General features: G+C 39.7%; 1 protein-coding gene across 1 annotated transcript in view; it reads right to left on the reverse strand.

Annotated features, from left to right (window-relative positions):
- RSU1 (Ras suppressor protein 1) overlaps window positions 1–16,968 on the reverse strand; it is a 186,342-nt gene that overhangs the window by 75,954 nt on the left and 93,420 nt on the right. Inside the window, exon 8 of the mRNA XM_073334125.1 lies at window positions 11,845–11,977. Coding sequence (XP_073190226.1) covers window positions 11,845–11,977 — 133 coding nt within the window. The remainder of the gene's footprint in view (window positions 1–11,844; window positions 11,978–16,968) is intronic.

A 16,968-nucleotide genomic window follows, 5' to 3' on the forward strand; every position in this document is an offset into this window, starting at 1 on the left:
CCCAACACTAGCACTTTTCCCGTTTTCTGGAATTTCCCTAGTATTTCAAGATTTATTAAAAAATGATCAGTAGGCCAGACATCTCAACACCCAACTCTTTTAGGGACTCTTCAGTACAAGTTATCCAGGCCAGCTCATTTAGAAAAGTTTATCCCTCTCAGACACTGTTCAGCATCTTCACTGGGTACTAATGGACTGGAGAATACTGCTGGATATCAATCTTGGGCAAGATACTGGAGCAGCTGATATGGGACTCAACAAATTAAAGGACGATAATGTAAATCAACATAGATTTATAGAAAATAGGTCCTAACTTGAATTTTTCTTGTATGAGACTAAGTTTGGTTGATAAAGGTAATAGCGTCGATACAATATACTTAGACTTTTGTAAGGCCTTTGAGTTGGTACCACACAATATTTTGATTTAAAAACTGGAATGATTTAAAATCAACATGGTACATATTACATGGATTAAAAACTGGGTGATAGGGCCTAAAAATGCAACTGCAAACGGAATAGTCATCAACCAGGTGTGTTCTCTATTATTTGGCACTGCTGCGACCACTGCTGCAATGTTGTACCCGGTTCTGGTGCCCACAGTTCAAGAAGGATGTTGGAAATGTACAGGGAGATGTCAGCAAACCAATAAAGGGCCTGAAACCATGATGGCTTATTGCTAAAAACAGCCAAGTCAGCAGGCTTAGCTTATCCAAAGAAGGAGGGGAGAGGGTTTTAGGTGCCACAGAAAGGGCAGCTCGACCCCGCATCCTTTCTGATAAGAATTGTATTGAAGGTGCTGATACATGCATTTTAGAAGAGCAGGATGTGCTCCAGGAATGTATATTGGGGCCTCAAGGCTGCAAACTCTGGAAATACCCACACCTGGTTAATCAATAATCAGAAGGAGCCTCTTGCTTTCCCATTGGAACTGCTTGCTTAACAAGTTTTCTTTAAGGGACATGTCATTCTATTACTAATGTATATATAAGGGGGGAAAGTTTGAGGTAGTGGGACTCTTCGGGACTGGACTCTCCCTCTGGATGCATCTTACGTTCCCCACTGGCCACTCGAGAGCCACACTCAGCTTTGGTAATTACCAAGGGTTGGGGGTGTTTTACTAACCCGTTGCGGACATGTGTAAGTAAACTTTAGCTTTAAGTGAAAGCACTCGTGTTGTCCTGTTTGTGCCAGCCATCTATCGGTCGGACGGCCGTGTCTCCCCAATTTATTTCCTGATACAATCTCGCACAGAGTAACAGTTACCAAGAGCTTTGGGTTGAAAGAACCCCAGGTAACAGAAAGGGTTCAAAGAAGAGCCACAAGAATGATTAAAGAATTAGAAAACATGTCATACAGCAATAGACTCAAAGAGCTTAATCTATTTAGCTTAATGAAGCGAAGGTTAAAGGCCAACTTGATTACAGTTTAAGTATCTATTTGGAGAACAAATATTTAATAATGGGGTCTTCAATCTAGCAGAGAGGTATAACACTCCAAAGGCTGGAAGTTGAAGCTAGACAAATTCAGAGTGGAAATAAGGCTCTTTGTTTAAAAACAAAACAAACAAAAAAAACAGTGAGGGTAATTAACCATTGGAACAATTGACCAAGGTTCATGGTGGATTCTCCAACCAGTTCTATGTTTTTCTAAAAGATAGATTGTAGGAATTTTTGGGGGGGTGGGGGAGTAGAGAGGAGGTTCTACGGCTGTGTTATACAAGAGGTCAGTCTAGATGATCACAATGGTTCCTTCTGGCCTTGGAATCTATAAATCATCTTCATAAGATCTGAATACACCATCCTACTACTTTCCAAATACAGAACAAATATTTATTATTGAACAAGTCTACCTTTTCTGCAGCATTATTAACTATTAGCTGAAAACCCATGCTGTTGCATGGGTGTGACAGTTGGACCAAATAATCCATCTGTGCAATCTACCTCATACAACTACTGCAACTGTTGCATGCAAATTAGCTGTAAAGGTAGCGACTGGTCGAGTTACTTCCGATATCACAGTGGTCTAATCTCTTGGCATGGCACACAAGATACATGCTTTAACTGTACCTGTACACTGCACAGGTATAATTCGTAAAGGTAAATGGCTGAGAACTTAAAAACTGGACAGTTATAGACCATGAATCCCACTGATGACTGAACCTGGTAATATCATAGATAAATAGTTCTCAACCATGTTTGTAGCTGTTTCCATTGCTTCACACTGACAACACACATTCTAGGCTTTAGAGTGACACACAGAGTAGAGTGACAATCCTGAAATCTTATACAGATTTTATCATCTGCATCTAATAATGGGCCTATGCCATTGCTAGGATTTCTTTTGTTCCTAATACACATAAAATACTCATTTTTCTTTGCCCTGACAGCCATGGACTTTCCCCTGATGTCTTTAGCCTCCCTTATCAATTTGCTATACTTCATAATGTCTAAATTATATTGATTGCTATCTATTCCCCCCCTTTCTCCCTCCATTTGTTATATATTACCTTATTATTTCTAATCACTGTCTTCATTTTGCCTAAAAGACTATTCTGGTTTAGTGGCAAAGTTGTCCTCTTGACCGTGGAACTGTGGCTTTCAGACCATCTAATAAACTTTCCTTACGAGCTCCCAATCTTCATTCACATTTTGTCTGTCTAAACTGACCTTGGAGACCCTTGCTTGAGGAACAGATCTAGGTGGCCTGGAAAATAGACGGGACTACTATATAGGGGACTAAGGAGTCTGCTTTGAAGTTAGGAGACACACATTTGTACCACGTCTAGGTCTCTGGGTTGCCCTAATTCAGCTCTAATTACTACCAAGTCTATCTGTAGTATTGCATAATATTCTAAGTTTCAAAATGAATTTATATTTAATAAAAAAGATAATGGCAGCATCAGTAACATGACCAATATTTATACGTGTAATATCTATATCTGTCATCTATATCAATGATAGCTCCATTTTTAATAGGTATAGATCTTTGTGTATAAATTCAAATATACGCACATACTTCCTGTTTATCTTTTAGAATGGGTTCCAAGCTGTGTAGGGGAGAGTTACACATTAGCATGTAAATGTTGTCTCAAGATGTCAGGAGTTTGAATCATCTACTGTCTCTGTTGGAAATAATGTACTAATATATTTATAAATTTTGAAAATATAGCCAATGAATAAAAACACAATCAGAATATGATGCAATGCATTCAAATAAAATATACCGTGCTGTGCTTTTGATACAGCAGAATAAAAGAGTGACATTTTTAGAGAATGAAAGTGATTCCCTCCATCTCAAGCTGCTTACTGCATACGCTAAAAAAGAACAGTTTGTTGCTTCCTTTAAGATCTTTACTGGTAGGACTGAAATGTACAAAAACTCCTTAAGAATAAAGTCCTGCTTGTATAAAGTGCCATGGGCTTGACCCGGCACATGTTTAGCAACTTTAACCTGCATTGATTTCAGCTTGCGGGAATTGCAGCACTTCAGAGAATCTGGCCCTATATAAGTCACTGAGGGTCCAACATATACAACTGAAGTTAATAAAGTTTTGCAATTGTTTTAGAGGTGGAGCACGATCAGGTGGTAGACACATGCTTAATTTTATCCATATGAGCAGATCCACTAAAGACAATGAAACTAATTGCATTCTTAAAGTTAAGTACGTGCCTATATGTTACATGAACACTTCTTTTTAACAACCTACCAAAAAAAGGTCAGTGTTAGCAAATAGAGTAGGGCTGTTGATTAATTGCAATTATATCATATGATTAACTCAAAAATTTAGATTAAAAAAAATTAATCGTGATTAATTGCAGTTTTAAAATCACACCGTTAAACAGAATACCAGTTGCAATTTGATAAATATTTTGGATGTTTTTCTAGGTTTTCAAATATATTGATTTCTATTACAACACAGAATACAAAGTGTACAGTGCTCACTTTATATTTATTTCTGATTACAAATATTTGCACTGTAAAAAAACAAAAGAAATAGTATTTTTCAATTCACCTCATAAGTATTGCAGTGCAATCTCTATTATGAAAATTGAATTTACAAATGTCATTCTTTGTTACATAACTGCACTCAAAAGCAAAACAATGCAAAACTCTAGAGCGTACAAGTCCACTCAGTCCTACTTCTTGTTCAGCCAATCGCTAAGACAAATAAGTTTCTTTACATTTATGGGAGATAATGCTGCCCACTTCTTATTCACAATGTCACCAGAAAGTAAGAACAGGCGTTCACATGGAACTTCTGTAGCCGGCATTGCAAGGTATTTATGTGCCACATATGCTAAACATTCGTATGCCCTTTCATGCTTTGGCCACCATTCCAGAGGACATGCTTCCATGCTGATGACGCTCATTTAAAAAAAATAATGCATTAATTACATTTGTGACTGAACTCCTTGGGGGAGAATTGCATGTCCCCTGCTCTATTTTACCCGCATTCTGCCATATATTTCATCTTACAGTAGTCTTGGATGACGATTCAGCACGTTGTTCATTTTAAGAACACTTTCGCTGCAGATTTAACAAAAAGCAAAGAAGCTACCAAAATGAGATTTCTAAAGATAGTCACAAACACTCAACCCAAGGTTTAAGAATCTGAAGTGCCTTCCAAAATTTGAGAGGGACGAGGTGTGGAGCATGCTTTCAGAAGTCTTAAAAGAGCAACACTCCAATGCAGAAACTACAGAACCTGAACCACCAAAAAAGAAAACCAACCTGCTGCTGGTGGCATCTGACTCAGAGGATGAAAATGAATATGCATTGGTCCGCACTGCTTTGGATTGTCATTGAGATGAACCTGTCATCAGCATGGATGCATGTCCTCTGGAATGGTGGTTGAAGCATGAAGGGACATATGAATCTATAACGCATCTGGCATGTAAATATCTTGCGATACTGGCTAGAACAGTGCCATGCGAATGCCTGTTCTCACTTTCAGTGACATTGTGAATCAGAAGCGGGCAGCATTATCTCTCATAAATGTAAAGAAACTTGTTTGTCTGAGCCATTGGCTGAACAAGAAATACGACCGAGTGACTTGTAGGCTCTAGAGTTTTACATAATTTTATTTTTGAATGCAGTTTTTTTTTGGGGGGGGGGGGAATAATGCTACATTTGTGAGTTCAGCTTTCATGATAAAGAGACTGCACTCCACTACTTGTATTAGGTGAACTGAAAAATCCTATTTTTCTTTTCTTTTTTACAGTGCAAATATTTGTAATAAAAAATAATATAAAGTGGGCACTGTACACTTTGTATTCTGTATTTAAACTGAAATCAAAATATTTGAAAATGTAGAAAACATCCAAAATTATTTATTTAACGGCATTCCATTATTAAGAGCACGATTAAACAAAATTAATTTTTTTAAGTGCTTGACAGCCCTAAAATAGAGCTCTAGTTACTTCAGAAACAAAAAACAAACCAACCCATTATGCTGGGCTTTTTCTAGCAATACAAAAGCAACTGGGCTCTCAACTCCTCCAGATGGTTATTAGCTGCTAGGATATGACCTCACCATCAGCAACTATTTCTCGTATCACATTGGTGTAAAAATTGATTTTGCTGTGTTAGTGCTAGGTCAGACATTCAACTGACAAAAATACTTAATTTTTGCAGGCAAGACCACCAACCAAATATTTCTAACCTTGTGGTAGTAGCATTCATTCTTTTCATATTTTCAACATAAATAGATGTAAGGAATATTGTGAAGAATAATTTGGAGACCAATTATATTCTATAAGTATTACTGTTTCCCAAGAAACATACAACCCAGTAACCTTTTGTATCTGAGCCAAATTTCTCATGAAAGGCCATAGTAGTTAACTATTGTACAAAATCTATTACAACTATGAGTATGTAAATTGAGTTTTTACTTTAATTTAACTTACTATGGAGTTTCTTCTCCCCTAATTTTACAAGTGTAATTCCTATTAAACTCCATTAATATTGTTAAATTCTTATCCTCATCTGGATTTCCAAGCATACAAGGGTGTTATACTGTAAACTCTTTGAGGCAGAGACGGTGTTCTTTGTATCTTGCACAGTGCTACGCACATGGTTAGCATTAAACAAATTTACAACAGAACAACGGACTCCGATAAAGGATATTTTGGAGTGATGTTTTTATTTAGTGCATTACTTTGAACATCTTGCCAGCTTCTTTCTAGTTGCTGAAAATAAATTAGTAAAATATTATTGTCTAATACAAGCCATAAAAATCATATTTAATGAACTATGTCCATCGAACCCAAGGCAGCTTGGATTTGCTTCAGTCATAAAACAGCTGGGCGATCAGGGGAGTGGTTCATTCTAAAAGCATCTAGAAAGGCGCTTTTCTTTAGGTGCTGAACTGCTTTAATGTGGATCATTTTGTTATTGCTATTAGAAATGAGGTCTTAGAACATAAGACTGAGCAAGAAGCAGTCTGCACGGGGATGGCATGTTCCAAATGCCTCTAAGTGATATAGTCTCCGCATGACATTTGTCAAGCCTCTTTCTCTGTTAAGAGTTAATAAATCCACTTTTAAAATGGCTTGCTCTCCAACCACCTTTCTTGATGGGAATGCAAGGAGTGTGACTTATTCTCCTTCACAGGTTTCAGAGTAACAGCCGTGTTAGTCTGTATTCGCAAAAAGAAAAGGAGTACTTGTGGCACCTTAGAGACTAAGTGTCTTGTCAAAGTGCTTGGCTCTAAGTTGACTGGCCCATAGGGAAAAAACCTACCTTCTACAAACTTAACAAAAAGTGTCAGTTCTATCATAATTCTGCTTCTCTAAACTAAAGAGGTCAAACAAGGCAACAATCACTATTAGAACAAGTGTTAAAAGGTAACTGGCTCAACAACAGCTTGAAAAATGCTGGAACTTTGAATGCTACTCTACGCAGTCAGCTCTAGCAAATTATTTAGCTTTAACTGAGATTATGCCATCAGGCAATGACTGTAATAGACACCACAATGACAACAGGAAAATCATTTCCCTTTCTGAAGCAAGTATAAATGAACAAAGAGCTATTTCCATATATGAAGTGATCAAGCAATCATGATTAATGCCCAAAATGTACTCAAACAGCCTCCTGAAGAAACTACATGGAGAATGCTAGCAACTAAACCCATCCCCAAGCCTCCATCTTCTGCTTATCTGGACTTTACCACTTCTTCATCAAGTCACTAATTACCTTAATCTACTACTGACTTGAATCAGAGGCTTTTAATTCTTCATAACAGTTTCATTCACTGTTTTGTTTCAAATATTTATGACCGTCTGTACTTGCCCGAGTATATTATAACCACTAAATCATACAATACATCATGTCTTTGTCACTATTCTAGACATAAAATCCTGTGAGAATATGCTTACAACACAAAAGGTCACTTTGAACATTGACTAGAGACATGAATAAAAAATAAAACATTTAGTTAAATCCTTCAAAGCAACAAGGCTGCCATTACCCATTAGAGCTTAGAAAGTATTTCAGCTACTTCTCAGGTACTCACATGAGACCACACGTGGTAGTTTAATTGCAAGCACAGGACAAACAGAATCAGTCCCCAAATTCAGCCTTTATCCATACTTTCAAAAATGATCATTTGCCTGGTCCTTATTCTTTATAGCCCTTACAAGGCTGTCGGCTTGGCTTAGTGACCATATTTCCTTCTGTGACCCACAAAGAGAGCTGTGCTCAATGGGCCCACTGCATTTTATAGATGACCAGATCATGACATACTACCCACCTGTTAGCACAAGTCTTCCCTCAATAATGAGAGCTGAAGCATTACCTGGTATCATTTCTCATGAAGGGTAAGAAAAAATTGAAGGATATGAAAGACCCTACTAAAAAGAGCAGCTGAGTTGAGTCGTGGTGGCTAACAGGGTCGTATTTGGACATGAATAATATGATTCTTAATTTTGTATTTGGTGCCTAGATGCCATCTTGAAGTACAGTAACTCCTCGCTTAACATTGTAGTTATGTTCCTGAAAAACGTGACTTAGCGAAACGATGTTCAGCTAATCCAATTTCCTCACAAGAATTAATGTAAATAGGGGAGGTTAGGTTCCAGGGAAATTTTTTTCACCAGACTATATTTTTTTTATATTATATATATATATATATATATATGGATACACAGTATAAGTTTTAAACAATTTAATACTGTACACTGCAATGATTGTGAAGCTTGGTTGAGATGGTGAAGTCAGAGGGTGGGATATTTCCCAGGGAATGCTTTACTGCTAAATGATGAACTAGCACTGAGCTGAGCCCTTAAGGGTTAACACATTGTCAATGTAGCTCTCCAAGACAGCACAAATGGAGAGAAGGGAGACAGCATGGCAGACAGAGAGAGAGAGAGAGATGCGCATTGCCCCTTTCAGTGTGCTGACCCCACTCTAAATACATTGCCTTTTAAGTAGATGAGGAAGTTGAGACAGCAGCTGCTGCCTACAAGCTCCCTCCGTCCTGAGCCCTGTCGTGTGCCCCTACTGCTCTATGGAGATGGGGTAAGCAGGGTGCAGGAGCGGGGGGAGGGGGACACCCTGACATTAGTCCCCATTTCCCTCCCCCCAGCAAGCAGGAAGCTCCCGGGAGGAGCTCCAAGGCAGAGGGCAGGAGCAGCACATGGCAGCGGGGGGGGAGGGACACCTGAACTGCCAGGATTGATAGCCTGCTGGGCAACTGCCACACAGGAAACTTAGGGGACCAGGGAGCTGATGTGGGGCTGCTGGTCCACCCTGGTTCCAAGCCCACACCAGCTGGCTGCAACAGGCTGCTCTTCCTGCAAGCAGTGGACAAAGCAGGCAGCTGCCAAGCAACGTTAGAAGGGAGCACTGCACAACTTTAAACGAGCATGTTCCCTAATTGATCAGCAACGTAACAACGTTAACTGGGATGACTTTAAGTGACGAGTTACTGTAAGTATTAAAAATGTGCATATAGGTAGGTATGTGGATAGACATTTTAACCATAGGCACATACATTCTTCAAAAGCATTAGCTTTACACATCAGGTAGTAACTAGGGCAGGACCACTATGGAAAGGATGAAAAATGGAACTAACTTTAAAAAAAAGTTTGCTTTAAAATGGCTGGTAGCCGTGAGGAATCAGGGCCTGCAGCAGACTAGTCTCCAGGAAGACTCATCAACACAACTGGCCTGCAGCAGGCTGCCTCATTAGCCATGCAACCTGACTAGCTGCAGAGGCCCACTCTTAAGCCAGCAGCAGCTCACTGCCTTCTCAAAGCTCATACAAGCCATACTGTTCGCCTGTTCCTGCATTACCTTGTTCCTGCTGCACCAGCCTTGCCTCCATCCTGTCCCTGCCTTGAACCCCTCCTTGCCTGCTACCCTGCTTGCTCCAGTTCCTGACCTCTGGTTTGACCCTTGTCCCTGGCTCCTGATTACAGATGCCAGCTCGAAACCTGGTTCCAGTATCCAGTTTCTGCCTTCTGGTTTGACCCTTGGCTTTGGCTCCCACAACTGACTGACTCTGACCACTAGGCCTTCTGTCCACTCCAGTCACTAGGCTAGACTGCCCTCATTCTGGTCAGTTGACACACTGAGAAGCCCTCGAATTGGGGCCAGCGGCTCTCAGCGTTAGCACTGACCCTACTAAGGCCCCAGCGGATGCTATCTAGAACCTGCAGTCGCAAGTAACCACCCTGTAATCGCAGACTGCAGCCCTTTAGGCACAGATTGCTCTGCTGGCTTCTCCTGCTCCACCCCTCCCAGAGCTGAAGATTCCACTGCCCAACAAATTTAATGGAGATTGGGACAAGTTTCGGGGATTTCTGCACTAATGTCAGCTCCTGTTCCTCCTATGCCCCCAATCATTCACCTCAGACTAGGCCTGTGTGGGGCTCATCTTAAATTTGTTGACTGGGGGAGCCTTGGCCTGGTCTTCCCCACTCCTGGAAGAAGTCCAACCCCCTCCTGCAACACTTAGAGGAATTCTTTCAAGCTATGTCTATCATCTTTGGCGACCCCAAATGGGTGCGGACCAACAAGATAACCCTTTAGGCCTTACGGCAGGGGGCTGCCCTGTAGCCAAGTACACTGGTGAATTTCATTGTTTGGTTTCTCACACGAGGTGGAAAGATGTGGCACAGCACCACCTTTTCCACCTGGGGTTAAATGAGGTGAAGGAGGAGCTTTCCCGGGTGGAGCTTCCATCCAGTTTGGACAGCTGGATTGAACTGTGCATCAAAATCCAGGATCACCTTTCAGAGCGGCGTCCTGAGCGAACCTCAAATTTCCAGAAGCTGCCACCCCCCAGGCCTCTGACACCCCAGGCACATTGGTCTTCCTTGGCATCAGAGCTCATGCAGGCCAACCAGGTTCACCCGCACCTCTCTGATTCAGAGAAGCATCAACCCTGGGCTTTATGCTTTATCTATATTGTGAGGGACCCAGCCATCTTGCCTTGATGTGTCCCCCACAACAGGCTCAGACAGAACCAGGGCCAGAAAATGCCAGATCCCCAGTCCCATACAGATTTCAGGCTGCTAATACACACAATTTCTTCTCCTTCCTCAAACTTATGAGTGACATCTAAACAGAATAACTACTTTGTATCAGAGTAAAAGTTAAACTGCCTGGGTCTATCAAATACTGTAAGGTAATTTTTGAAGTTTTCTCTTGGTTGAATGATCCAGTGGAATCAGAATTCAATTTTACATAAGGTTACAGATATTTATGGAGGAAACTACTACACCCACTTCTCAGCCTAGTGATTCCTTAATGAGAAAAAAGGTACAGTACCTTGAAATATGCTGTGAAAGGAAAAAAGAGTTGGAGGAGGAGAAGCAAAAGCCTACGATTAGACAGAAAAGATGAAAATCTCATCAGGAGGAAATTAGTTTTGACATCTTTTACATTCATAGTTAGTTTGCTTTAGGATATAAAATGTCACTTGACCTGTTAACCTGACTGTGCCACCTCTTACAAATTACACCACACAAAATCAAATGCAAGTGGAAAAATGTGTCATATCTAAAGGAAACAGGTTGGCGAGGGTGGGGGTGAGGGTAAACCAGAATAAATCACACTCTCTCTCTCTCTCTCCCCCACCACCCGCCCCATGAGTCCGGGGCACAATCTCATTATTGCAGATGTTTAACAAAAGTATAGCCAATATTTTCAACACATGGTCCAAAAATCAATCATTTATACACTCAAAGTTTAAAGAAACATTTTTTCTATTTATTTGCATGTGCATATATTTTGCTGTTATTTATTTTGGTTACATTAAGAAGGGTTTCATACCAGTGCAGGAGCAGTTTAATATCTACACACTTCTAATATCATTGTTTCTCTGAATTCTCCCTTTATTGCAACCAAATACCTGTTTCAATTTGTAAACCGCTCCTGCGCATCCCTAAAAGTATTACTCCTACCATGACTTGCCAAGCCCTGATCTTGTAAGCCTCCCATGTTTCCCCAGTAAAGTTTATAAACTGAACACCAAAAGCAGGGACAGTATCATATGGGTAATGTATTTTCCTAATATGGCTAAGCCACACCTGTTTGCTTTCTTGTGGATCAATTTTCTGAATAAAAATTCAGCAATTTACAGTAAAATGTGTATAAAGTTGTATATTTTTAATTAAAATCAAGTTATTGTGTAGGTTCCGAAACTGTGCAAAAAACCATTATTGATTATACACATTTTTTCTATGCACTTACCTTAACAGGAGATTATTCAGTAAGTAACATTGCAAAAGTTTTCTATTTTCTTGGTTTCCATGCTTGGTGCACAATCAAGCTGCAAAGACTTTGTTAAATTCTCCACAGAAAAAGCTATAACATAATACAATAAAGATCAATACTTACTACTTATATGTTTCTGAACGAATATATTCAAAAACATGAGATACTCCCAGCTGGAACTGATCTGCTATAGGGGTAACCCAGGGATTATTCTCTGCTTTGAAGACTTGCTTTTGACCAGTCAAATCCAAATTACCTGAAAGGGATTAAACAAAAGGGCATGTGAAAAGGAAATCTCTTATCCTAAACAAATTAATCACTGTATAGAATTATTTTCATTCTTTGAAAGAGTCTGACTACCCAGTCAAAGCAAGTGCCAATATTTTCAGGCTTAATATGAGGAAGAGGTGGCATATTAGCTCCTGCCATACTATGTAATATGGAAGTAGAGCCAAACTCCACCCTGTTTACTTCATTAGTGTTGCACTACTCATAGCCAGGATGAATTTGGCCCAATGAATTTTAAATTTAATCCTACTATATTTCTTCACATTTATTCATCAAAATAAGTCTTAAAAATGGGACTTGATGCACAGGCTCTGAGCTGGCCTTCTGCACATTTCTGCGAGATACATTTCACTCATTTAGCACAACTACTACTACTACAACAGGTGTGAGATGAGAACTTGAGGCTTCCTGATTCCCAATTTAGTACTTACTTTTTTAGATGACACTAGCTATTTGGGGACATAAAAAGACCTGCTAATTTATACCATTAAAAATAACCTTGACCTTGAAGGACAACTCCACAGTAGTATTCTTGATCACATTGCTTAGCAGGAATGAACAATGGCATCACTTTTTTCCATAGTACGGCCCAATGTTGCAGTTTATTTCCAATATCACTACCACAAGCCCAAGTCTAATGAAAAATCCCCAGTTGGTGTTTATTTTGCAGGTAATAAAATACCAAATGTTTAGCTTGTGCAACAGCCTACAGCTTATGTTGGTTATAGCTATCAGTCCAGAATACAGAAATTCATACCTATAACCTGCCACTATAGCTATTATTTCAACAAGACTTGAGAGATTTATTGGAAGTGTCATTGATTTTTCTTTTCCTAAATTCTCCCTCCGGAAAGGTAGAGAAGTACACTCCCAACTGAAATTCCTCATGATTAGGAGACGACATGCAATACTCCAGTTTTATACAGAGTCATTGTCCTAGCTATACAAATAATTTTCACACATATATTTAAAATTGTAACAACATTTTGTAACATTATGGATGTCATGATCAGGGAATATAGTAACAGCTGTGAGAAAGTAAAAAACTGTTGTAGATGAAGTGGGAAAATAAAAATAGCATTTTTAATCTAATCAAACTATGTAGCTTAAAATTAAAGCATCATGTCTGGAAGGCAAGCCTAACCAAGCTGTTACCTCTTCATGGAGTAAATATGTGCTTATTTTTCAAATTGATGCCATTCGTACGTATAGAGTGAATGCGCACGTATGGATGTAATAGCATCTGCAAGCGGTCTCTTGGCTGGCTCAGTTAAAACCTCACCATTCTCTGCATTATATTTAATCCTTAATACAGCTCTCTCTGTGAAAAAGGGTTATCATAATTAGAGTAAAGCTAGACCATTATACTCTGCGAAAAGATGACACTTGTCTCATATTGGCCTACCAACAAGTTACAATTACCTCAGCAAAGATCATCTGTCAGCTGTCTGAGGTCCGTTCTGTTTTTAAAGTAACAACATGCAGGAAGCATTTCACGCCTCTGTCAGTCAGACAGCAATTGCCCTAACTGCCTTATGCTTCAGTGCTTCTAGTGAGGAGCCTCACACCCATCTCCTTTATTAGAGGACTCGGCAGCATGTGTGTTCTAACAAGGATCAGGCAGCAGGATTAAGCACTGTGACAAAGAGGACCTAATAAGATAGAATCTACGCTGGCTGGCTCAAAGCCACAGATTCACACTGTTCACTATTCAGTTTTAAGGCATAGGCCACGAGGGAAGCAAGCCAGCACTGTGATTACCAGTAACCCTCTGACCAATGCTACTATGAAGATCATACATCACTCAGAAGCTTATTCTGCAAATTGCAAATTGGATTTTCCCATTTTATTACCTGCAAAAGAACCATATACATTTCTCTCCAAAGCCATCAACACAGTAAGTGCTCACTTACAATTATAGTTCTGTAAGCAGTATATCAAAATAAAATGATCAATCTGTGTACAACTTTTATAAACAGTTAAATTCAGGAAGATAAATTTGGCTCCATTATAGGGCAAATGCAATTTTGCTTATGGAAATGGACCATACATTTCCAAAAATCTCACCAGAAAGGTCCTTAGCTGAGCACTCCAATCTTGAGTTGGTTCAGTAAATTACTGTCCATACTAAATAACCAGGGGAATTTTGCCTGAAACTCTCACCTCCTCACTGTTGTGTTCCCACTGTAGATTCTTAATACCATACAGATAATTTACATGTAATCAATTCAAAGGAATGACATTCTCCCGAAACCAAAGAGGTTTTATAGAAAAAGGAGGTTTCCTAAACAAAATTAACTTTTGACGCATATGTTAAAAGGGCATCACTCAATTTTCCTCTTCCCCACACTTGGGGGCGGGCGGGGGGGTGGGGCGCGGGAAGGATAAGCCACATCTAGTTATTTCACGTTATGGAGGTTGGGCACAAACTTATTTGGGAGACTTAGTAAGCTCACAAGTCTATAGCTCCAAACCAGGAATAAATTCCACCCCTTACTATGACAGCTGAGGAGGAGGAGGAGTTTCCTTTGGGTTCGCTTCTGGCAGAAACAGGGCAGCTACTGCTGGGCAGGGGCAGTGGGAGTTCAAACATCACAGATTTTCTATGAAAAGGATCCAGGAACCAACTATGCTGCTGTCGAATGGGAACTAGTAACCCTCCCATGCTCAGGGCATTGAACAGCAAGAGACCAGGTGTTCCCAAAGACAGTAAGTGAGTCAAGGTGTCTGTCTGTGAGGGGAGGAGAAAGGACGGGGCACTGAACATTACAATTCCTACCCCAAAACAATACAGCTGCCAGATAAGGAGGGGAGCCACAGCTAGCACATGAAGCACAAGCAGACACAGGGGGTTTGACCAGATCCATCCCAGTCCCTCCTCCCTTTCTGAAATCGAAGTGGAAGGAATGAAGGCAATGCAGAGAACACTTTCACCAAAAAGGGCATACAAATTAGCAAGGAAGAAGCAGTTTTACTGATGCAAAATTAGACTTCTGGTAGCACTACAAAAGTCGCTCTTACAAACATATCATATAGGTAGCCTTGGAATGATTAGATTTTTTTTTAACAGTACATTTGGAAAACGTCTTTCACCACAGACACACACAAACTGACCAAAACAGTATTTCCAAAGACAGCAATTGAAATTTATAGATAGGCAAAATAAGGCATTCCAGTGATTTAAACTTCTGAATTAGGTTGGTTACAAATGGACTAGCGAATGAATAGTAAAAACATGTACTATTTGTCAATTTAAGGATATTTACTTCGTATATTCTGACATGGAATGTTGACAATTTGTGTTTTAATGATTTATAAAGCTTTACTTTTTAATCTCAATGTCTATTGTTCTTAAATAAATGTCTAGCACCGTCCCCCTGCACAATTTCCCACAACAGAGAAAGTTTAAAATAGATAGAAAATCTAAAATATGCTTAAAAAGGATCAATATCTGTCAAAAGTATAAAAAACAAAAATCAAATTCTGCCCAGCCTACAAATACGCACATGGACAATGTTGCAGCCATAAATATTTTTATACAGGTTATGTTCACAGCTACAATATTCATTGTGACAGGTTTCAGAGTAACAGCTGTGTTAGTCTGTATTCGCAAAAAGGAGCACTTGTAGCACCTTAGAGACTAACCAATTTATTTGAGCATAAGCTTTCGTGAGCTACAGCTCACTTCATCGGATGCATACTGTGGAAAGTACAGAAGAAAAAATAACCCATTTTTTCATGGTTTGTGTGTATAAAAAGATCTTCTGTACTTTCCACAGTATGCATCCAATGAAGTGAGCTGTAGCTCACGAAAGCTTATGCTCAAATAAATTGGTTAGTCTCTAAGGTGCCACAAGTACTCCTTTTCTTTTTGCAAATATTTATTGTGATATCTTACTTCCCAGGGCAAGGGTATGTACCAAGTAAGGTTCAAAAGTGACACTGAAAATGACTAGAAAGAATGGCCCTGACTCTGGGCCCTGCTCTAGCAGCGCAAAGCAGCTGGAAAGCTGGGAGATTTGGTCCCCTGAACATTCCCCCTACTTAAGGGAGGATTCCTAAAGTGTTAGTCTTGACTCAGCAGCTCTTATGCCGCCCCCTGGACAGGGGGCACAGGCAGGGGAGAAGGGTCATGGTAGTTGTTTATGTGCATTTTCAAACCGTACTGTACATACTATCCCAAAGACTTTAGGAAGTTTTGATACTGCTATACTAAGAAGATTACACCAAATCCCTCTGATATTTTTAGCAAGTTAAACACAGAATTGCCTCTGGTAAAAATCCAGCGCTGAAGAATGAATCATAAAATGTAAGTGTGTCGGAGATTGCACTTATTTTTGTTTTGTTCTTTCTGACTACCTCAATCCATTTAAAAATACCTATACTTTATCAAAGAAAATTTAGTATTCCTAATACACTGGTATTATGGTGTAATACAATGGGCCTGTGATTCTCTTCTCAGTTATGAGTGCAAATCAGAATTAACTGGAGTTAATGTTACACTTGGGCCTAGTCTACACTTGCAATTTACTTCAATATAGCTATGTCTCTGAGGTGTGTGAAAAATCCATACTCCTGAGAGACATTTATATCGACCTAACACCCAGTGTAGTCCGGCGTTGGTCAACGGAAGAATTCTTCTGTTGACCTAGCTACCGCCTCTTGGGGAGGTGGATTACCTATACTGATGGGAGAAGCCGACCCTTCGGTGTAGGTATGGTCTACACTGAAGTGACACAGTGGCACAGCTGCAGTGTTTTAAGTATAGACACGTGCTCACGTACATCTAGTCTGAGGGGACAGTGAGGTCAAATCTGTTTCTAAAATACAGTAATGCCACCGTTGGACCTCCCCCTCAAATGCTTTTCAAATTATGACATCTGAACACAAATTTTTTTTTTTTGCTAAACTATACTTAACTACCCTATTTTACAGCCCAATTCACTTTGCTGCCAACCA

This window comes from Lepidochelys kempii, chromosome 2 (assembly GCF_965140265.1).
Source record: "Lepidochelys kempii isolate rLepKem1 chromosome 2, rLepKem1.hap2, whole genome shotgun sequence".
In the NCBI taxonomy this organism is placed as follows: Eukaryota; Metazoa; Chordata; order Testudines; family Cheloniidae; genus Lepidochelys; species Lepidochelys kempii.